The sequence below is a fragment of the Lontra canadensis genome, unplaced genomic scaffold (assembly GCF_010015895.1).
Source record: "Lontra canadensis isolate GAN:19392208 unplaced genomic scaffold, GSC_riverotter_1.0 scaffold57, whole genome shotgun sequence".
Taxonomy (NCBI): Eukaryota; Metazoa; Chordata; class Mammalia; order Carnivora; family Mustelidae; genus Lontra; species Lontra canadensis.
In genome coordinates this window covers 5,908,120-5,932,408 of record NW_022631051.1, presented here as the reverse complement: position 1 = coordinate 5,932,408, position 24,289 = coordinate 5,908,120, and the positions used below count along the sequence as shown (strand labels likewise).

At 46.5% G+C, this 24,289-nt stretch overlaps 1 protein-coding gene across 2 annotated transcripts in view; it reads right to left on the bottom strand.

The window, feature by feature from the left end:
* RAB31 (RAB31, member RAS oncogene family) overlaps nucleotides 1–15,473 on the bottom strand; it is a 129,751-nt gene extending 114,278 nt beyond the window's left edge. The window contains exon 1 of one of the 2 annotated variants that reach the window (XM_032875761.1): nucleotides 15,384–15,473. In XM_032875761.1, coding sequence (XP_032731652.1) covers nucleotides 15,384–15,458 — 75 coding nt within the window. In that variant the 5' untranslated portion in view covers nucleotides 15,459–15,473. Of the gene's footprint in view, nucleotides 1–14,700; nucleotides 14,902–15,383 lie in introns of those variants that run through there. The other variant, XM_032875762.1, reaches the window with a different exon arrangement.
* Between the last annotated feature and the right edge of the window lie 8,816 nt (nucleotides 15,474–24,289).

The following is a 24,289-nucleotide window of genomic DNA, read 5'->3' as shown; positions in this document are numbered from 1 at the left end:
AAATACTATACTATTTGTCTAGCACAGGACACAGTGGACACAGTGGATACGGGTGGCTGCAGCCTGCTCGTCCCCACCAGCCAAGGCTAGCGCCTGAGTCCCTGCCCCCTGTGGCATGAAGGCAGCCCTCGCCCACCACCTGGGAGGCTCCTGTTCTAGGCGCTTCTATTAAACACCACCACTTTAGTATATACTTTAAAATAATGAGATCTTTCAGTAAGTATAATTTTAAAACAAGCGAAATCGGGTGCTTGGGTGGCTCAGTCAGTTAAGCACCTGCCTTCGGCTAAGGTCATGATCCTCTGGTTCTGGGATCAAGCCCCGTCCCTGCTCAGAAGGAAGTCTGCTTCTCCCTCTCCCTCTGCCCCTTACCTCCACTTGCTCTCTCTCTGAAATAAATTTTAAAAAATCTTTTTTTAATTTAAAAATAAAAAAAATAAAAACAAGCAAAAATATAGTTGACCCTTGAACAACAGGTTTGAACCACAGGGGTCCATTCACACACAGATTTTCTTCAATGAATACACAATAGTACTGTAAATGTATTTTCTTTATAATTTTCTTAATAACATTTTTTCTCTGAAGTTAGAGAAAACTTCATTATTGTAATAATGCATTATATAATATATACAAAATAGGTGTTAATTAACTTTATGTTATTGGTAAGGCTTCTGTCAACAGTAGGCTATCAGTAGTTCTGGAGGTGTCAACAGTTATACATGAATTTTCAACTGTGCAGGTGGTCAATCCCCTAATCCCCGCATTGTTCAAGGGTCCACTATAATAGCATGGTGTTAGAAGTCAAAAGAATAGCTTAGTTTTCTTTCTTTTTTGCTTTCTTTCTTTTTGAAGGCTAGTGCCGGGAAGGAGGAACATGGGTGGGCTTCTGACGGACTGGTCACTTTCTGGACCTGCGCGTTTGTGGTTATACAGGTCTACTCATTTTAGTGAAAATCCATTTTGCACCACATTTAACATCTGTGCAGCTATTTTTTATATGAATGTTATACTTCAACATAAAAGTTTAAAGAGTATGTTATAAATTTGGTCGAGTTAGTAAAAATAATGAAGTTCGACAATACGGAGTAAATCAAAAACTATTATTAGCACATACGTCTTGCAGATCCCATAGCAGAGAAGATTAAAGAAAACTTCTAAATTGGAATCCTCTCGTAGAACCATCTATTCAAACTCCCCTAAGCCTTTTGAGGTTATCAGGATGTAAAATGGTTCATGGTGGGAGAGTAAGAGAATTTTCTATGATTTCCCAGGCAGGATTCCCTGGTAGAAGTCACGTGAGTTAGTTAAGTGGCGAAGACAGGAGAGGTCCTCCCGTGTCCCTGCCCAGAGGTTTATCCAGGCTGGCACGGTTGTGGTGACAGTCACACCAGCAGACATCTCACAGACCCCACCCATCTTGCAGGCTGCTGGTCCTAATGGACTGCTCACAACTTGCAAACTGACATTCCTGACATAGCGCTTAACAGGCATCCCGGGGGAGAGTAGCGAACTAAAAGGACCAAAGTAAAACACTGCTTCCTGCACTCGTGAGCCAGGAAATGGGGAAAGGCAAGAAAGCCAGGGGTCCCGGCCGCTCCTCCCACACACAGGCTCTGGACCTGAAGCAAAACAGTCAACACCCCAAGCTCAGTGTCTCGCACCTGCAAATCGGGGACAGGAAGCGCACCCTGTAGGTGCACCACGCACTACATCCATACAGAGTGCTGCTGCTTTGCTGTCGTTGTCATCGTGCGTTAGAGCCCGTGGGGACATGTTAGGACCTCCCCGCTGTCATCAGGATCCTGATGCTGTACTTTGCCTCTTCATATGTAATACATTCCCAGAACTGAGAATCAGCCGTCTTATGTCCTGAAACACCTGCCAGCGACCCTAACATGCTGGGAATTTGCCTCCTTTTCTTCCATGGACATACTTCAAACCTGGTTCAGTGGTTATTATTTTTTAAACACGGGACCTTCTATTTTATTTTTTTAAGATTTTATTTATTTATTTGTCAGAGAGAGAGAGCACAAGCAGGCAGAGTGGCAAGCAGAGGCAGAGAGAGAAGCAGGCTTCCCACTTAGCAAGGAGCCCCATGTGGGACTTGATCCCAGGACCCTGGAATCATGACCTGAGCCAAAGGCAGTGGCTTATCCGACTGAGCCACCCAGGCGTCCCAACCTTTTATTTTTTAATAATCCCATTCTATCGAACCATTACTGCATGCCGGCTGTGCACAAGTGATCTGGGACCAATAACGATCAAGTTTTGCGGCACAGCAAAGTAGTTCAGTGCATCGTGTCCTGGAGTCAAACAAAGCTAGTTCCAATCCACGAAGCCTCCCTTCTTAGTAGTCAGTTTGTGCCTGTTCCTAATTCCTAAGCTTCAATCTGCTCATCAGCAAGGTGGAGACAATAACAGAACCCCCGTAATGCCATAAGGTATATAAAGCACTTACTCAGTTGGGGAGATTAAATATGGCCACCGATTCTTGGCATTCTTCCCATTAAGAGGTGGAGCGTAAATCTCCTCCCTTTGCTTCTGGGCTGGCCTCAGTGACTTCCTCCATCAATCACACCTGACAGATATGCCATTCTGGGCTCTTCCTCCCAAAGCTCATGGAACACTCACTCTGGAAACAGCCAGCCCTCAGATGACAAGTCTCCCTCCCCTGAGACTCCATGCTACGAAGAAACCCATGCTAACTGCAGGGAGAGGCCACATGGAGAGAGACACCTGCTTAGCCCTGGCTGGCCCGGCCACCCCAGCAGAAGCGCCAGACGTGTGAGTGGCACAGCCCGCAGTGGGTTCCCACCCCAGCCAGCACGGGCCTGCGATCAGCAAGGAAACCCAGGCAAGAGCTACCCTCAGAGCCCAGTCAAACCACAGAACTGGGAGAATAAAAAACAATGCCTTGTTCTTTGAAGCTACTCGGGGTGGATGGCTTGTTAACAGCGGTGGTAACTGACACACTCAGACAGTGCCTGGCGCACGAGTCAGACTCAGCACAGGTCCGCTGTTAGGATTACGGAGATACTCACACACTAGCCTGAGTTCAAGCTCATCCATGCAGCGACACCCTTCTTAATCAAAGGCATTCAGAAGCGCCCTGTTGATCGGGGAAGAACGGGGTACGTTTTAGTTTCAGTTCCAGGACTGTGCACCGATCTTTCCCAACCAACTATCAAGGACCCCACTGGGTTAGGGGTGGAGGCAATTAGAAATCATTGTAGTGCTTCTGAGGAAGAAGCCAAAGATGTCTGAAGACACAGGCAGAGTGTCCGTAACTATGTTGCTGGAAAACAAGAACAAAGATGTGCACATCTAGTTAGCAGTGACACAACAGTGGTGATTCACAAGTCAGAAGCGCGGGGCTGACAGAAGTGAAATGTGCAGTAACCCGATTCACATTAACAGCAGCAACGCACTCAAATCAGTAAATCATACAGCCAAACTTTTAACAACAATATTTTTTAAATATTTCCATTTTTATTGTGCAACAGTACAGATTAGGTTATGTTACTAAGATTAACCTATGAGGAGGTCTACAAATAATACAACTCATCTGTTTAAATAGAGATCTTTCGGGGTGTCTGCGTGGTTTAGTCATTAAGCAATTGCCTTTGGCCGGTGCTGGGATCGAGTCCCGCTTTGGGCTCTTTGCTCAGCAGGAAGCCTGCTTCTCCCTCTCCCACTCGCACTACTTGTGTTCCCTCTCTTGCTGTCCCTCTCTCTGTCTCAAATAAATAAATAAAATCTTTAAAAAATAAACTAATAATTAATTAATTAAACAGGGATCTTTCTTTTTAAAATCTATACACCAGAAAAAAAAATCTATAAACCCTATTTATTACTAGCTCCTTTTAAACTGAATTATTCTGGAAGATCTATAAATCTGAGCTTGTGATTCTCAAGCTTATATGAATAATGCTTTTATAAGAAGAACATTCTTTTAAAAGCCTAATGCATTCTTTGGCCACATACACAACAGAATCCAGGTATCCCTATGGGAGGGTCTCGGATTTCCAAGGCTGTCCATGAGCTGCATCACACCAGAAAAAGTAGCAAGACTGTACAGTTGAGGCATACTCCTCTGGGAATAGCATCCTGGGCCAGCACTTGGCATTGCTAAGAACGTACCTCCACATTGCAGCGGACCCTGATTTCTAGAATACAGCCTCCTTTCCCACGGTCCTGCCAACATCAGACACTTCATGAGGGACAAGAGCGCCATTAACCCAAGGACAACCTTAATGGTTAGAGCAGTGTTTCTCAGGCTCTTTTAAGCCTCCATAGGCTTTTTTTAAGGGGAAAAGCAATCCCATCCATGGATCCCAATGTAGATATTAATGACAGTGTAAATAAATGCAAATGATTAAAGGACACACAAACTGTTTATGATATTCTGAAACTATAAACAAAAATGTATTAATTAAATGCAAAGTGAAATACAAAACCAACAACATTCAGATGAATATCAGTCTGCTGTGATGTATCGTGTTGCTCTGCTAAACTGAAATAGCCCAGGGCTGGGGAGAAATCGAAGGTCAGCTTGTTGTACCGTGTGACGGTATGGTTCCCTCCCACTCCATACATGATCTGTCAGCAAAGTATTCACTTCTACCTTCAAACAGCCAAAGCAGAACCCCACTCACAGCCTAGGCTGCTACACTGTGGTGGAAATCACAGTGCCCTGGCCTTCCACCAGTTCCCCTGCCTGTGGTCTACCCTCCACAGCTGCTGGAGCCATCTGCCTAAATGAATGGTCAGACCATTGCTACTCTTCTGCCCCAAACCTCCAACAGCGCTCCCACCCCATTCCCTGCCCTTCCCTGCCCCCAACTTTCTCTCCGCCACAGACATCCCCAGTACTCGGCCTTTAAGAGCAGTGATCACTCTTGCTGCAATGTCGGCTCCACGAGGTCAGGACTGTGGGTCTGATTTGTCACCCGCTGTATGCCCACGCCCTGGCACAGTGTCTGGTAAAAATCCGGGACGTGCCACAGGATCACTGGGTCTTCACGTGGCCCCCTGCGTTATTTCTGTCTGAACTCTGCCTGGGCTCTTGTCCAATGAGCCAGTTCTTACGGGCATTGAAGTTGACGCACTTTTGTCACACAGCAATCACCCTGAAGATCCAGGAGGTAATTTTCTTTCCTTTTTAAAGAACAGCCTCGAAAACAAACAGGCACAAAAAACTACGGACCCTGTGGGGCAGAATGCCAGACCCACAACTTTCCAAAACCCCATTTTGAGAAAGACTAGCTTTGAGAGCTCTGGGGAAGCCAGAGCAGTCACAAGGAGACCAAACAGTGACACGCAGGGATAAGAACATAGCATCCTGATGAGCCCTTCCAGCGGGCTTGTGTCCTGTAGGCATAACCTTCACGGTTTCAAGGACCCCTCAAGGTCTCACCCAAATTAGTTTCCAGTTTTAGTGTCAAATTATCAGTCATTACCAGTAACAACCACAGGGAATCTCTCCCTGTCAAACGTCTCCTTGGCCTTGTAGCAAACTTCTACAGGTTTTAAATGACCGACACAAGCAACCACGTACTCATTAAATAAACCAAGGAAGAGAAAGAGTAAGTCATATTTAAGTGCAAATTAGGCCCCACCCCCACAGGGATCCCCACTTGGATAAATGGGTCTTTTTAGGAATTTTTCCTGTCAGTGAATGCCCATGTAAGCAGCGCCTCTCCCACTCACTCCCTCCCCATTTCCCTCCTCTGCCCTGGGCCTACGTGGTTCAGCAGCAGACACCCACATGGCCTCCCTGACCTCTCCCAAACTCCCCAGCCCTTCCTTGGGAACACGGGGCAATGAAGTATCACGTGACACCCCACAGGGTCACCAGGGGTTGATTCCCATGTGTGCCCCATCACAACAAGGACACGGCTGGACTATAAACCTAAGGACATTGTCCCCTCCTCTCTGGGAAACTGTTCTACGCACTACAGCCCAGCCCAGCAGCCACATAGCACATCTCCCAGTGAGTAGCTCCATTCCTCTCTAAAGGCACATGCAGCCCTCAGTTAAACCTTCATCCACTTTACACAGACCCCTGTTGTCCTGCGTTACTCTCCAAAGGGTAAGCCTGGCTGGGGGTTCTGGTCTGTACTGGCATCAGGAAGGAAGGTTACCAGGCTCAGCTCAGCACGCACTCCCCCACTCAGCAGTGGGGAAGCCCATGAGGGGGCTAGAAACACCCCCTCTAAGAGCTAAGCCCCGATGCCTCTTTCAAGGAGGACAGTCTGATGATTCATCGATGAGAGGTGGGGAGAATAAGAAAACAAATTAAACGGATGGAAGAAAATGATCCTGCGGGGCAAGAAAGAACAGAGACGACAACAACAACAACAACAACAAAACAGTAGAGCAAGACCGTGAACTTGATGTTGACCAGAAAATTAAGAGCGGTCATCTAAACGTAACACCAAAGACAGGAAGAGAAGAGGGGCTACAAAAAGGGGAACCAGGGCGTTGAGGAAGGCAGGTAGGCTGATTTCTTCATACCTGCAGGATTTTCAGTTAACAAGAGGAAACAAGACTGTGGCAAGTTTGTACAATCCTATGTCATTATAAAGAAACAAGGCTGAAGGCATCGTCCTGGATCCCTCAGTCTTTGTGGCCTCAAATGGAAATCAGCATCTCAGTCATTGCCCCCTCCCCATAATTAGATTCGAAATTTAATTAAGATGAGCATGTGTTACTTTACAACAAAAAAAATAGCTTCAGAAGATCATTATGAAAAAATTTAGGGGGGCGCCTGGGTGGCTCAGTGGGTTAAGCCTCTGCCTTCGGCTCGGGTCATGATCCCAGGGTCCTGGGATCAAGCCCCGCATCGGGCTCTCTGCTTGGCAGGGAGCCTGCTTCCCTTCCTCTCTCTCTGCCTGCCTCTCTGCCTACTTGTGATTTCCTACTTGTGATCTCTGTCAAATAAATAAATAAAATCTTAAAAAAAAAAAATTTAGGAAAGGAGCGCCTTGGTGGCTCAGTGGGTTAAGCCTCTGCCTTCAGCTCAGGTCATGATCTCAGGGACCTAGGATCGAGCCCCACACAGGGCTCTCTGCTCAGCAGGGAACCGGCTTCCTCCTCTCTGTCTCTGCCTGCCTCTCTGCATACTTGTCATCTCTATCTGTCAAATAAATAAATAAAATCTTAAAAAAAAATTAGAAAGTATTTTAGCTCCTGAAATGAAAGATAAGTCTATGAAGTATGGAGTATTGATGCTAGGCTTTTATTTTTTTTTTTCTTAAAAAAAAAAAAAAAAAGACTTTCTTAATTAAGCTTACCATAAGTGTAAATGTCGTGGCCAGTGGTTTGACCAGCAAACAAACCAACCAACCAACAAAAACCCCATGGGAACATTTTGCTCTTTCCCTTTGCCAGCAGAGGGCAAGTGGGCAACTTCTACATGACAGTCTCCAGGCACATGTACACTCACATTCCTCTCTCTCTCCCTCTCTTTCCCTCTTTCTCTCCCTTTCTTCCCCCCAGCCCTTCTCCCCTTTTCTTGTCTTCCTTTCTCTCCTCCCACTCCCTCTCCCTCTCTCTCTCCCCTTTCAGGAAAGTCGGACTATGCTTTCTACCAGCAGACCTCAGTCAGAAGATCTCCGGCACTCCAGGAGAGCAGAGAGGAAGTGATAGTGGATAAAGCAGGTATCTTCTTCTTCTAGAAAAACAAATACTGTCAACAAAAAGGGATCCAGCTCTCTGCTATTTTGTTCAAAGTAGAGAAAATAGGAGGGAAGTGATTTCCCCTGGGTTCTGCTTTGCTCTCCCACAGGTCCCCCAGGTGCCTCTGGGGGAACTGAAAGCAGCCTGGGCTAAATCTTGAGCAAGCAGAAGCTGAATTCATGACCTCCAGAGAAGGTAGAGCAGGTCTGAGGCCACAGGAGCAAGGAAATAGGTCCGAAAAAGATTCACCGCAACAGAAGATTCCACAGTGAGAAACCCATTCAGTGACCCTGATGTTAAATCTCTCCTTTTCTTTTCCTTATTTCTGCTGATAAAGTGAGGCAACAAGAAAGACAGCTATTTCCTCAGGAGCTACATGCCTCTCAGCAGCTCAGTGGTCAGGCCATGCGACCGAAGCTGCAAAACTAAAGTCAACCCCTGAGTAAAGCAGAGGGCTGGGCTGGTCTCCGAGGGAGACTGAGCACTCTCACCCACCAACCTACCTATGTGCTCCCCATCACCCAGAGCTCCTGTGTCCCTCCCCCAGCTCTGGGTCAGGTCTGTTTCTCCACAGAGAGCACTGACCGCCTTCTAACCAGCCATAGGATCAGCTTTCCCACCTTCTGCTAAGATGGAGTAAGCTCCACAAGGGACATGAGCACCTAAAAAATAAGGCATCTCGACACCTTGAGAGGGTGTCTCCTCACCGAAATGCATAACCCAGAAGAAGCAAGGAGGTAACAATCAGACAAATGGAGATCTTGGGACTTTCTACAAGACAAAGGGTCTGGATTCGTAGCAGAAGAAAAAGAGGGGAATGGTTTAAATGACAGACATGACAAGCAAATGTAGTTCAAGGTCTCTTACTGTGGATTTTTTAAAACAACTATAAAGGACATGGGGGGACAATTGGAAAATCTAAATATGAACGATGAATGATGAACGATATTCTTGATACCATTATATCTGTGTTCAATGCTGGGGATATTACAGGTGTGCAGGAGAATGTCTTTTTTCTCTGAAAAGATACATACTTAAGTATTTGGGCTTTAAATGGTATAATGTCCACAACTGACTTTCCGATGGTTCAAGAAAGAGAAATAGTATTATTTAATACATTAGAGAAAAAAGAGATAAAGCAGGACTGGCAAAATGTCACCCCCACTGAATATAGGTGAGGACCCACATTCGTTGCACTACTCTTTCTGACATTTTGTGAGTTTGAGACTTTTCAACATAAAACAAGGGAACGGGGGAGTTAAAAATGAAAAGACCCTATGCTAGGGAGATAGTGGGGTCAACAGGACGGTGGTCAGCCTGGGAGTGGAAGGGCTGTGCCCCCTGCCTACCACACCCTCCAACCACCTCAACACTCCAGAAAATACCGTGAGATCTGGAGCCCCACCTGCTCTCCCCAGTGCCTAGGGTGGTCCACACCCACCTCTCCATTCTTGTCAAAGCCCTGGGTGTCCTCTGGGGCTGTTCAAACCCTTCCCTCTTGGAGACGCTTTCCCAGATTGCTCATTCCCAAGCCCTTCTGTGCTCAATTTCACTTCCGCGGCTCCCACTAAGCCACGTGACACCTCTAGCGCCCTTCACCTTCATCCCTGTGGCCGGGAATGCTAGTTCCTTTGCATGCACCTGTCTTTCCTGCCCAACCAGGAACCTCTCCATCACCAACCGCAACTAGAACCCCGTCTTCCCTGTTTTCTGTCTCCAGCAGAGATAGCCCAGCAGCAAAAATTTTCTGTCCCTCACCTGTCCTTACCTCTAATAAGATGGATGACAGTCAGTATTCGTCATCATCTTACTCTTCTGCCATGCATGGCTCTGTGGCAGGTGCTGTCACAGGAATCCAAGCGATGTCACTTAGTTCACCGCTGATCTGTCCCCATCCCAGGAAGGGCAGATTACTTCAAAAGATAAGGATCATCGAGGCTGTCCTGTCTACCTACAGCCGCCCACAGCTCCTGGCATGAAAGGAGCACCAGATAAACGGTGACTGGTTGAGTATTTGAATGCCTCTTCATGTTCAAGCACATATTAGAAATTATAAAAGCAAAAATAAATGAAGGGCACCTGGGTGGCTCAGTCCGTTGAGCGGCTGAGCTGTCGACTCTTGGTTTCGGCCCAGGTCATGATCTCAGGGTCGTGGGATGAAGCCCCTGAGCTCTGGCTCAGCAGGAAGTCCGCTTGAGAGTCTCTCTCTCTCTCTCTCTCTCTCTCTCTCCCTCTGCCCCTCACTCTTCGTGCTCCCATGCACTCGCACACTCCCTCTTTAAAATAAATAAGCAAATCTTAAAAAAAAAAAGATAAACTAAAGTGTAATATTTTCATAGACATTCAAGCACTAAAAGTAGCCTCGCTTGTTGGACGCAAGTCTGAAGACCTTTTCTAATTCATGAGCTCAAAATCTTTTCATGTCTTAGCATCTTAAAACGCGAAGTTTTGTATTTTCTAAAGGCCATGGACTTGGAGCAGTCCTGAAAGACTCACACTCACGAGAACAGGGACACTGGGCCAGGGGAAGGTGTAGGGGCCACATGCCTGACAAGGGTCGGGGAGGGACGATGAGAAGTTTGAAAATGCTTTACGAGCGACTCCGACGCATACCCAGACACGAGCTGAGCTCTGGAAGCAGAGGGAGAAACACAGCCACACTGACGCTGAACAAAAGAGGAACAAACAGAGCCTGGTGGGTTCTACCTGCCTGGCCTGGGTGCTCCGTGTTACTGTGTGTTGTGTGCTCCTGGAAACACGTCCCACGGTGTCATTTATATTTATTTTCAAACCTGAACCACACTTCCCACAAAGGGCCCAGTTTAACAGAGGAATCAAGTTTGATAAGAAAGAAATTAGGTTGGGGCGCCTGGGTGTCTCAGTCAGTGGAGCATCTGCCTCCGGCTCAGGTCATGATCCCAGGGTCCTGGGTGCAGCAGGGACTCTGATTCTCCCTCTCCCTGTGCCCTCCGCTCATTCTCTCTCTCTCTCTCTCTCAAAGAAATAAATAAAATCTTTAAAAGGAAAAAAAGAAAAAAAAGAAAGAAATGAGGTTTCTAGCCTGTCTGCACCCTCCCCCAGCAACCCCCACCCATGAAATGCTGGTTTCTGGGAACAACTGAAAACGACCATGTTAGACTCTCAGACTGGGAAAGCAATTCTGATGACTGCCTGGCCCAATCCTCCCCCATCGCACCCACTCCTTCCTTCCACAATGTCCCGCACAGATTCATATAACCCTATGAATACTAGCGGGACGCTCCCTATCACCCAAAGCAGCCCATCTGAGGTTCCACGGCTCTGACTGATCTGCTTACTGTGAGCAGAAATCTGTCTTACCCTCAGGTCCTAGAGCCTCTGGGGATCACACAGCCCCCTCCTGCGAAGGCCTTGCACACCTCTGAAGTCTCCACTGTCCAGATGTCACACCACATCCCAGGGGTCTGCTCCATGAAGAACCACCACACAGATTCTAAGAAAGGCCAGAAGGATAGGCGTCCCCAAGCTCCTTACCAGAAGCAGGACACCCCTGGTTGTCTTTTAACCTTGCCACTCAGCTGTTGAGGAAGTGGCAGAATCTCTAAACTGTCGTCAAGACAACCGAAGTCCAAATATAAATGTCTTTGGGATTCCATCCGGAAGCAGTTTTTAAGTGTACACACCCAGAGGAAATAATAAAATAAAAGAAAGTTCCTCTCCTCCCCTCCCCCACCGCCCCTCCTCCTACTTCTCCTCTTCTCCCTTCTCTCCCTCTCTCTCTCTCCCCTTGTTGCCACGTGGTGCTGTGTGTTAAAAATGCATACTGGGAAGCTTTCCACCTTTGGGGTTGGAACAGCTGCTGCCTCGATATTGTTTTTGTTATTTTTTTTTTTTTGTAACATACTTTGCTGTTTTTAAGGGGGTTGTTTTTAAGCTACGTGTTTCATAATACTAGTTCAGATTACAAAGTGGGATGATTGGCACTTTATTGACAAGAACAAGACTCCTGGGTCCCAGGTGTTTAATAAGGACCCTATCTCAGTGTGTGACCCTGTCCTGCATGGCTGGCTTCCACGGGTGGCCTGCCTTCTCCCAGGAAAGGGCATTCACAGAGGCCTAGAAAAGACATGAGAAAGTCCACCCATGAAAATAATGAGAGCCAAGAATTTATAATAAGTAGCCTAAATAAATCCAAAACTCTGAAGTCCTTGGTTTTTCTAAGAGCACAAAACATTCGGAGAATGTCCCACAGACTGCTGTGGATTCTACTTGGGAGCACTTCTGGCTCCCTCTGGTTTCCACCTGTTGCAAATGACCCTCCTGTTGGGAACCTCCAACCGTGCAGCAGAAATTGCAGACTACAGTGAAGAGGAATGAAATTCTGCACTGCCCTGGGCTACAACAACCTTGTGCCACAAACAGGAAGTGCATCCCTGCGGGTAACCATGGAGCGATCAGGGCAAACAGCTAGGCACAAAAACACCAGTCCCTCACAGTCCCCAGTGAGACAGCCAGACTTCAAGCTAGGAGGACCACATCCTCGATCACCTTCTCAAAGGGGCCCGAAAACAAGTGACAGGAACAGAGGGCATGGCTTGTAGGGTCTCAGTCATACTGAGACTTCAGGCAGATGTGGTAGTGGCTGAAAAACAGGAAGCTGAGTGCTAGCCCCATGCAAGACTTCATCCAGAAAACTGGACCTCCCAACAGAGAGAACCAAAGGAGCTCAGGACTCCTGGTAAAATTTTGAGGGTCCATTCAGACATGGCCTTGATCCCTTCTTTTAGTCACTGACCCGTAAGGTTCTTTCTCAAATCGAGCAAACCCCACCTTTAACCCAAGGTGATTAAAGTGGCTTTGACCTCCCTCAAACGCTCCCTCAATCTCACTCAGACAAGCCCCCCCAATATGATGAGCCGCTAAGAATACAGCCCTATCACTCACAGCTTGCCCAGGACAGGCCCGGCCCAAGAACAGGACTTAAGAAATTCTACTCAGTGTGGGCAACAAGGTCATTGGCCCTCTGACCTAAACGACACAAAAACCTGGAGCCACTCAAAAAAACCAAGGGCTGAGGATACGGTATTACATGGGTGAACCGGCAAGCCTCCCTCTGCCCAGAAATACCTTCTTACTCTGGCAGAGTTCTTTCCTCGCAAGCCAATCCCCTACCAACAGAGCCACTGTAAAGACCCAGCAAACAAGGGTGAGGCACTGTCTCCAGGAAGCCACTAAAAGAGTGTGCTTCGCTCTGAGAGATCAAAGAAAAGAAGCAAAGGGACTTCCTCCAGCTATCTCATCTCCCAGCCTTACTAATTGTCTCCCTAGAATCACAGGTTAGCAGGAAATGGCACCGCGTATCTTAGCAGATCATCTGGTATAATCCTCTGCCTTAAAAGGGAAGATGTTATGATGTCCATTTTCTAGAAGAGTCAACTGAAGTCCTTGCCCAGAATTGCACAGTGAGTGATCTGTTTCCTTGTAAAAGGATACAGAGACTCGTCCCTGAGCAGTGAAGATAACTCATGTGATGGGTAGGGCCTGTGCCACCTATGTAGGGGGCGAGGAGGCAAAACATTTCCTACTTTGTTTACTCCCGAGGCCAATCTCCATGCACACAATGCACGTCAAAGTTGCTCTTGATTCCTTGGGACACGACATTCCTTCCAAGTCTCTGAAAGCCTTCCATGAGGCTGAAATGACCCCTTCCAAGTAAAACACAAGATGGCCGAAATTTATGTCAGGACTATGATGGAGAGCCTAGCTGAGAGTGGAACCCACGCCGGCAACACTAAGAAAAGTCCACAGAGGAAGACCAGGACGGGAGCCTTTGCAGATCCCAGCTGTGGTTGAGCAAGCCAGGAGGGCGGGCACACCAGGGAGTTTGTGACCAGGCTAACAGCAAAGGGAGGGCCTTTGCCAGGTCTTCTGGAATTCTAACCGAACGGGACGATCTAGTGTAAATGACAGTTCTGGCAAAAGACAGGGACGGGAGGCAGTCAAGAACACTGTCCAGAGATTCCAGAAGGGCCTAGATGGAGCCCAGACACTTGGCTGGTCTGGCACAATTCAATCCTAACCTGGAATTATTTCCTCATTATAGGAGTCTCTCCATCTCTCCTGACCAGTTAGCATTTCTTGTAAATAACAATGGGTTTCCCCTTTTGCTACCCTTTTTGTAGGAAATAGTTTTCTTGGGAGACCGGATTTGCCAGAGGCAGTACCCTCCGGAGTCCTTGCCAAAGGCTGCTGGAAACGCGGCTTAAAACCAGCTCTTTCAAAAGAACAAATTCTGGAATTTGATGTGGGCACCCAAAAGGAAATGACCCATAATATTATCTGAGCTCTCTGCAGCTGGTTTCCAGAGACTGTCCTGCATCCCCTGACAGGTCGGACGAGGCGAGGGGCTGGGGTATCTGTTTCTGTTTCTTGGCTTCTTTCCCATTTCCTCAGACTCGGAAAGACCCACTTGGGGAGGGGAAGCGGTGCTCCGGGGAGACTTTCCCATCCTGCCTTCTTTCTCCGGAGCACGGAAGTTTCCGAGGCGCTAAGCAATCCAATACTTACCCTCCACCTTCCAGCCAGGGCATCCCCTCGCGTTCGCTCGCCTTTGGCTGGGCTTTCTTTCCCACCCACTTCCCCGCCACCTCCCCAAAAAGTGAATAAACCAATTGCCCCCCGAGAGGCAGAAAGGATCTGGAGCCTGGGCTGAGTAACCTAAAGTTTCCGCCGGAAGGAAATTATCAAAGGCGAAGGAGAAAGCCCTCGGAGGCCGGAGGGACCGCGGCGGCGGCGGCCAGGAGCCGCGGCCCCTCCGCCTATCCCCGCCGAGGGTCCCGCGGCCGGGCCCGAGCGCTGCAGGGCCAGCGCGGATCCCGGGAGACGCGGCAGCCGGTGAACGAGCGAGCAGCTCCCGCGCAGGCTGGCCCCCGACCGCCGCCGGGCTGGGAAGAGGGGCGCACGGACGCGGCGGGTGCGCAGGGGACGGCGGGGGGACGCACGGCCGGGGGTGTCCCTGGCGGATGGCGGCGCAGGACTCACCCCGAGAAGACACACTTTGAGCTCCCGTATCGCCATCATGTGCTCGGGGCCGGACCGGGCAGGGGCTCAGCATCCTCCAGGGCCGGGGCCGCGCCGCGCCCGCGCCCAGCCAGCGTCCTCCAGTCTCCGCCTTTCGCTCGCGGCAGCCCGCGGGCGGGACCGCGGCTGCTGCTATTTCTGGGCCGCCGGCCCCGCCGCGGTCGGTCACGTGGCCGCCGGCCGGCTCCTCCCGGGGCTTCGGGTCTAACCTCGGCGGCCCCCAGCTCCCAGGAACGCCCCCCCCGCAACGGCGTCAGCCACCCCGGGGCAACCACCCCCTCCCCCGGGACCTGCGGCTTTCCTGGCAGCGTGCCTCCTCCCTCAGACCGGCTCAGCGGCCGGACCCCGCTCTGCTGAGTTCCCTCCGGCATCTGCCTCGCCAGTCCCTCCCGGCCGCAGTGCCCCACGGGGTGTAAGGAGAACAGGATCTCCCCGTGGGTGGGGGGAGACCCCACGGGTGGTTGCGTCCCTGAGGATTCCATTCCTCGTCTCCAAGCGGATGCTGTCAGCTGAGGTCCTTTATGGGGGAGCACTCCAAAGTCCCCCAGCAGTCCCATCATTATAGGACACTCTAGGATTGCCGCAGAAATGAAGCCAGAACGTAGATGTGAGGATGAGAAGGAACAGTTGACTTTGCAACCCACCTTCTCCTGCAAGTTCCTAATGCGAGGGTTTCCACGAACTCCCATGTAGTTCTTCACCCTCAGCCCTGAGTTCATTCTTCCATGTGTACTTGAAAACGGTTCTCGAAGCAGGGGTCTATAACTCCCTCCAAAACAGATGTGTCCCTGTCTGAAAAAGGAAATGCACATTGCCGAGAGGAAGCTGCCTTGCTCAGTACAGAAAATGCTATAATTTGCCTGGGCAGACACCCACCCTCAGAAACATAGCTAGAAATATGCAGCACCCAGAATGGACCATCCTTCCTTAACCAGCAAATAAAAAGAGGTTCAAGCTGGAGACAGTCAAGGAAGTCTTGCAGGACTGTCCTTTCTTCTCCGTCATTAGCCCAGTAAACCTTGTCCACTGAGATGACTTCACTTCTTGCTACTACAGACATGTCACCTTTTTGGACACATCCACCTGAGTAATCCACGGGCATTTCAGATGGGAAATAACATGATTTTGTCTGTTTGTTTTTTAAGATTTTATTTATTTATTTGACAGAGACATAGCAAGAGAGCGAACACAAGTAGGAGGAGTGGGAAAGGGAGAAGCAAGCTTCCCCGCCAAGCAGGGAGCCCAATGCGGGGCTCTATCCCAGGACCCTGGGATCATGACCTGAGCTGAAGGCAGATGCTTAACAACTGAGCCACCCAGGCGCCCCATAAGATCCTTTTTCTTAAACTTTATCCCTCATCCCGAACTCTTAGGCCTCTCTTCTGACTTGCCAATTTTGGTCAATGACATTTCCATTCCCCCAGTGGACGACCCACTTTCGTCATCGGGCTTTGTTTCTATTGAAGCCATGTTGAAGCAACCTAGCACCCTCGTAACACCGCCTCCCCCATCCAGTGGGAGCTTCGGAATCAAGACCTCCAGAGAGAAGAATCCTGGATCTCTAAAATCAAGACAGGCCCCCAAACTGACAGTTGGCATTTAAATTCCCCAGAACAGCAGGGTCTTCGGTGGCCAGGTACAGGCTTCTGGAGGGTTACTCACACAAATCTGTACTACGTGGTTCAAAAAACAGCCATGGACAAGACACGAGTCTTGTTCAACATGGAGATTATTGTATCAGCATCTGTCCTTGGTTTAGTATCCAAAGCAAGGACAGTCTTTTATGTGAGCAGTGAGAAAAGAGGTCTGCCGAGAATTACGCAGCCCTGGTCACAATACCTCCCTGTCCTCAGATTTGCTGAGCAGAGAGCAAGGGCAACACAGTTGCAGAGACATATCGTGGTAGAGTGGCTCTGTGGCCAATGCCTGCAGCCACCTTCCCTAACACCTCCCCTGTCCCTGATAGTATGGCTTGAGTCTCCATGTACAGTCACTTGCCTTTGGCCTTTCTTCTCATTTCCCGAAAGCCCATCAGACCATAATGGAAGCCTTTCCATGTTTTCTACCCTCTGGAATGAGTGGGAACTTGTAAACTACTGTGGGTCACCGAGGGCAGGACCATTCCCAGACAAAAATGAGCTGACAGAATTTCTCTTTCATTCCCTTACCCTTTTTCATGATTCTTCTCCTTCCATGCTCTTCTCCATTAGCCTAGGTGTTTGGGGGTACTTGTTTGTTTTCTGGGCCTTCCCCAAACAATCCCTTACCCAGGTCTCCTGCCCCGAGGCCCCCAGAATCACTCAGATCTGTTTATCCTTCTTCCCACCCCCAGCTCCGGTAAAAATCACAGCATTTAGGGCACCCAATTGGCTCAGTTGATTAAGCAATTCCCACTTTTGATTTGGGCTCAAGTCATGATCTGTTTTTCAGAAATCGAGCCCTGTGGGGTTCCATGCTAGACATGGAGCATGCTGAAGATTCTCTCTCTCCTGCTCCCTCTTCCCCTCCCCCCACCCCCCCCCCCCCCCCCCCCCCCTGCTCAAAAAAAAAAAAAAAAAAAAAAAAAAAACAAAAACCACCTCATTTGTGCCAAATTCTGGTCAGTTTTACGAAGTAGCAGTCCTAATCTGTCAACTGGACCCCCTTCATGGGTATATACCCCTTCCTCAGCCTCGGAAACTTAAAATTGGCCTCCTGAAAAACCTGGTCTGCGTGGCCATCCCAAGGTGATGCATAACGCTCTCTCGCCCAGGAAGAAGGGGTGATGATGATACCATGACACATATTTTGGGAATGACAAGATCCCAGGTAGCTCTCAACTTTTAAAGATATAATGTTCTCTGTGAATGCTATTATTACACTCTTTGATTACTGTGCTAAGCGCCTGTCCTGACTCCTCCGGGATTTTCTGTGTAGGAAGATGTTCTGATATAACTGAAGCAGGGATCAACATTCAGTGATACATAACTGAGAACTTACGAAATTAAATAAAATAGAACAAGCAAGTTTTCTTAAGAGACCTCTGTTAAAGTAAAAGGTCACTGTACTAACTCAGACTCCTGCCTTTCTGCTGCTTTAAAGTCTTCAGTGATGGGACACCTGATGGTGGCTGAGTCCACTGAACCTCTGCCTTCGGCTCAGGTCATGATCTCAGGGTCCTGGGATCGAGCCCCACATCGGGCTCCCTGCTCAGCGGGGAGTCTGCTTCTCCATCTTACTCTCCCTCTGCGTTCTCTTTCTCTCTCTCAAATAAATACATAAAATCTTTAAAAATAAGCAAATGAAGCCTTCAGTGGCACCAAACGAGATGAACTCCCAAGCTGTTCAGGACATCTTGCCATACCCTCCCCAAGCCAGCCTCTCCTCTGCCCACCTGGTAAAACCCGTCATTGTTCAGAGACCTTCTCAGATTTCACCCCTCACCTCTTAGCATTTATTCAACACAAATAAAGGAATTAACAACTAAATCCCCTTTACAACAAGTCAGCCTCCAAACAGATCAGCAGATGAAATTACCCATCTCTATGAAAGGTATCCATAAAAAAAAAGAAAGAAAGAAAGGTATCCATAGTTTATACGAAGGATCATCTCTGTTTTACTAGGGTTTAAAAAAGACAAATAATGTCTTAAAAAGAAAAGGGACTAGGAATGAATGGTTTTTCACCTCAGCTAGGACGTTTCTCCATCAGGATGTTTGACCTCTCAGGCTATTCAAATAAGACTACTGTTTCAAGGGTAATGCGTGACGAGGCCCTAGGATTCAGGGGCTACACACAGAATGGATGCTTGAGCATGGTTACTCATCCTTGGACCACTTCTCAGAAGCTTGCACATGTGATACCCTTTCAAAGAAAAGAGGAATTCTCCGATGAGTACTTAGAGTAATTCTACCGAGTGACCAGAAAGTGACTGGGAAAACCGCCTCATTCTTTCTGTAAAAATCTAGCAAAAGCCAATAAGAGCCATAAAACCGGTCACGTTTTTTGATCCAGCAAATCCGTTTTTGGACAGTCACCTAGAAATAAGCACAAATAGTGACCCAATACAAAGCCTGCCTGTTTGCACCCAAACATGCGTACAAGAAACAAAGAAACATGCGAGAGGAACAGAAAAATCATCTCTGCCGAGATAAAGGGAGTGGAGCTACATCCACGGCAAGTGAAGGGACCAGACAATAGACATCCCTTCACTCTCAGGGAGCGAGTAAGCAAAGGACAATGCTTCTCTGGGATATGCTTAATGGTGCACAGCAGCAGGTGTCACCTAGGTGGTAAATGCTATGTGTATGCTGGGGTACTTACAGAGAAATTGCTGTGAAATTTCTTACAGGTAAGTTTCTGTGAGAATCACCTGAAACAAAATTGGGTCTGCATGTTACAGAGGCTAAGCCACACAAATGTGTTACAACTCCCTAGGCTGCAGGCTGAACTCAGCGGGCTGGGGGTGAGTCATCTGGCCTGCTAGAAGGCCAGTTAAGGAAAAATTAAAATGTTTCCGAACCTTGTTTTTAATAATTGTATCTTTTCTTTTTGGAACTTTGGTGTCTGCTATATCGGTTAAATAGCCTTTTAATATATCTCATTTTCTGAGCCCTTTCTTCTTTTCTCCCTACTTTCCTTCTTTCCTTCCCTGCTTCCTTCCTTCCCTCCTTTCTTTCTTCCTTCCTTCTCTCTTTCCTTTTCTCCTTCTTTTCCTTCCTTTTGTCCTTCCTTCCTTCCCTCCTTTCTTTCTTTCTTAAGTTTCAGATATTTTCTGACTAGCACATGCCACTCTCTCTTACCTGCAGTTCAGACCCTTTAAACACACTTTGAGAAGCTAAACTCCTGAACATACCAGTTAAGCCAGAGATTTGAGGGATTTTAGGAACGCAGAAGTGAAAGGGCCCCACGATTCACCCACAGACTCAGAGAAGGAGAAAGCAGCCTGAAAGGGATTCTGAGTGGCTGAGAATCCTGGGAACAGAAGGAGCCTCCATCGTGGGAAGGAGAATGGTCCCCACGCACCTGGAACAGGGCAGCATGGCAAAGGGCGTGGTAGGTAAGTGGATACACATTCCTCTGTGAGTGACTGTTCTTCCTTAACCACTCTGGTTGTCTTCATCTTCACGTGGAAAGGATGGTGGCATCTCTTAGAAGCTCAGGAAGGGCAGCTAAAGATGTTAGTGAGCTGTCAGCTCTTCAGATAATGGATGGAGGAGGGTCAAGACCCATTTTCTTCATTGTCTCCATTACCACCTGAATGAGAGTACTCAGAAATGTTCAAGAACGAAGAGATCACCCAAAATTAAAACAATGGAGGACTCCGTTGGGCTCTCATAAAGGACTGGCAGTAAGTAGCAATGATTAGATTTTCCAGACATACCTCCCTGGGTCTCCACACTGAGCACCTCCTCACCTAATGACCTCTTCATGGACACTCCTGCCCACTGGCCCGTAAAGTCTTTCCAATCCCTGGTTGAGCTCAGAGGGTTGAGTTAGAAGAAGATACAAGATACATATTAACACCTCCCACAAAATATAAATGAATGGATTCAGCAGGGAGACCACCACTCCAAACCCATAAATAGTATGTAACCCAGTCAGTCCTCTTCTCTCCTTATTTGTAAAATTGAGAAATGAAATTATAATGATGCAGCCCAAAGTCAACCCAACTCAGTTTCATTTCTTAGGCCATCAGTAGGTTGTCCTTTCCCACCATTCATGTGAGTTTCACTGTCATTGCTTGGAGTAATGCTAGGAGTTTAGGATATACTTTTTTCTTAAAGGAGATTATGTGTGACTCTTTTTTTTGTTGTTGTTCTTTGACATTTGTTATCAAACTAGAACACCGATTTTTAGATGTTGGAAACAACTCTCATATCTTCAGGAATTTTTGTTTTTAATTGTTGACATAGCCATTCAGCAGATGGCAGATGCTGACTATGGGCTAGACACTGGGCGTGGAACCAAGTGAGACAGAGAACATCCACTGGCGCAGAGCCCACAATGGAAACAGGCAAACAAATAAACCCGCAATTCTCCAACGCTGTTACATGTCTGACGTTCAGTACTTCTGTTTTATGTTTTATTTTTCTTACTCTTCTGATTGAGAAAATGAGATAATTTCCAGAGTCAGCAAACCTTGAGTGCAATAAAACCCAGTCCCCAAGTAAGGGAGATGATGATCAAGAAGGATAGAGTTTGAACCTAGTCATTCAGGAGGTGAGTGTCCGTGTGCGTGCACATGCGTGTGTGTGTGTGTGTGTCGACAGACACAGAGATCTTTGTTCTGTCTGAATTCCCCAACACTTCCTAGGCTAGGAAGAGCCTAATGCTAACAATCCCCTAATTCCAAGTGCTTCTCAAAAGACCTAAGTACCTAGTTTAATGGTTAACTGAGTTGTCTTCAGGGTTTAATTACATTGGAACGCTCACATTTTGTGTTTCTATTATTGTGGTTATTGTTGAACTATCACTCTCATTGTTATTCATTGACTTGCTTGATTTGCCAGTGTGACAGAACCTGTCCCAAATCGTCTATTAATCGCTCCTTAGAGCAGCACGTATTTGACGCTCTGAAGGGGTTTGAGTGAGTCGATGCGTGAGTGAGTTGAGTGTGTCCCCTCCACGTGTAATCTCCAGAGTGGTGGGGCAGAAAGAGCACCTGACAGCAGATGGAAGGAGGTTTACATCAAGGGTCCTTCATCCCCTGTTTGTGTGAACTTAGGGAAATTCCCGAATCTCTTAGACCTGCAGTTTCATATTCTGTTATGGTGGTTATGGAAGAGCTGTTGCATTATTTGGGGGAAGATTACATTAGGTGTGTGTGCATGTGTGTGTGTGCGTGTGTGTGTGTATGACTAGCAAACCTGGATGACTGACTGTCCCAGTTTGTATGGGACTGTCCAAGTTTTAATACTGAAAATCCTGCATCCCTGGGAAACCCTCAGTCCCATGCAAAAAGGGCCGGTTGGTCATCCTATTCACTTCCTGAATCTTGTAAGACTCTTTCTGGGTTGCTATTATCCTTAAAAAGGAAGTGTGAACTTCCAACCAGCCCCACTTCCTTCCTCAGTTTTTCAGCTCTGAATATAGAAAGGACTCTAGTTTAGAATGCAGCACCAAAACTTTACACAGACCCATCAACATCTAAATTACCTATAAGCTTTCATCATTTTACACCCGGTTCACATGGAAGACTTAAATATGCAAATTATAACTTCAGCTAAATAACAGTTATTTCACTGAATGACATGCTAGGTTTTTAAAAACAAGAACTAGGAAAAGATTGCTTAGTTTTCCAGGCCCCTGGTAAGGCCCCTTTCCCCTTTTCGGTGGTTTATACTTTACTCTGTCTCTCATTTCTGATGCCCACTCCCTATCTTCCCACACATATATCTCAAATGTTGTATTCTTCTACTGAACTAAAACTTTCTGTCAGAACCCATCATAGCTCTGGTGGAAGGGATTTTTAAGGCAAAAAATCCTTTCTTGGGTAAATATTCTGGGAAGTTGAGTTTCCTCCAAATACTTACGCCCTTAGCGTAAGACATGTGGTCTCCTGAGTTTCAAGCTATGGCACCTCTCTTGGTTCTGCCATCAGCAGTTGTTAGGAAACAGTGTGCCAAAGTCATCCAGTGGGATGCTGTGGAGGCTGAGGTGGGAGGGCTCTGACTCTATTTCTCCTAAATGGAGAAAGGAAAATGCAGATTTACTTTCAGAAATCACAAGGAGACAGACTGATAGATTTGAACACATAAAAGTTAACTCCTTCTTTATGCAGGAAATATTACAAACATAATTTTTAAACTGCAATCTAAAAGAATATTTGGCATAAATACGACTCAGTTCGTGATCATGATATGGAAAGCATTAAAATGTTAAAAAAAGAAAGAAAGAATCTAAGATCCCATTAGAAAAAAATGAACAGACACTAAGATTAGATATAAAGCAAAGATATTCCCTCTCACCACTACTTTTCAACATCAAACTGGATGTTGCTAGTTTCTTGCTAATGCAATAAACAAGAAAAGGAAATTAAAATGTATACATATTTTAAAGGAAGGCACAGAACTTCTTTTGCTATCAGATGACATTATTGTCTATGTAGAAAATCTGGAAGAATTGATTAAAAAAAAAAAGCAAACCTGAAACTAATAAGCAATTATACCTAGGTTGCAGGATACAAGCTTCATACACAAAAGTCAATCACTTTCTTGTATACTAGCAATGAACAAGTAGAATTTGAAATTAAAAACACAATACCATTACATTATCACCTCGAAAATTGAAATACTTAGGTATAAATCTAACAAAATAAGTGTAAGATCTACATGAAGAAAACTGTAAAACTCTGATGAATGAAATCAAAGAAGATACATGTTCATAGACAGGAACACTAAATATTATCAGTTCTCCCAAATTGATCTATAGATTCAATACAATGGATGTTTGTGGATGTTGACAAGCATTCTAAATTTTATATGGAGAGGCAAAAGACCCAGAATAGCCAACCTGATATTAAAGGAGAAGAACAAATATGGAGGACTGACACTACTTGACCTTAAGACTCACTATAAAGCTATAGTAATCAAAACAGTGTGGTATTGATGAAACACTAGACAAATAGATCAATGGAACAAAATAAAGAGCCTGGAAATAAACCCCCATAAATATAGTCAACTGATCTTTGACAAAAGCTCACAGGCAATACAATGAAGCAAAACTAGTCTTTCAACAGATAGTGGTAGAACAACAAATCTCTGGGTTGTATAATAGAATAACCTATTGGTAATTCTACCTATTAGAATTACCAAAATCCAGAACACTGACCACACCAAATGCAGTGAAGATGTGAAGGAACAGGAACTCTCTTTCATCACTCCTGGGGACTCAAAATGGTATGACCACTTTAGAAGACAGATTGGCAGTTTCTTATAAAGCTAAACATAATCTCACCATATAATTCAAAATCATCCTGCTTAGTATTGACTCAAAGGAGTTGAGAAAGTAATATCGATACAAAAATTTGCACATAGACATTTATAGCAGTTATTCATAATTGTCAAAAGTTGGAAGCAACCAAGATGTCTTTCAGTATGTGAATAGATTTACTGTGGTACATCCAGGCAATGGAATATAATTCAGTCTTAAATAGAAATGAGCTGTCAAGCCATAAAAGACATGGAGGATTATTATATGCATATTACTAGGTGAAAGAAGCCAGTCTGAAAAGGCTACACCCTGTATGATTCCAACTATATGACATTCTGGAGACTATTTAAGATCAGTGGTTGCCAGGGGTTAGGGGTCAAGGGAAGAGATGACAGAGTGGAGCACAGGGATTTCCAGGCTAATGAAAATACTTTGCATGATACTGTAATGAAGGATACAGGTCATTATACATTTGTCCACCCATAGAATACACAACACCAAGAATGAACTCCTAATGTAAACTATGGACTCTGATTCTAATGTCCCAACACAGGTTATCAATTTTAAAAACCATACCCTCTGGTGAGGGATTTTTATAATAGAGGAAGCTACGCATGTGTGGGGCCAGAAGAATTATG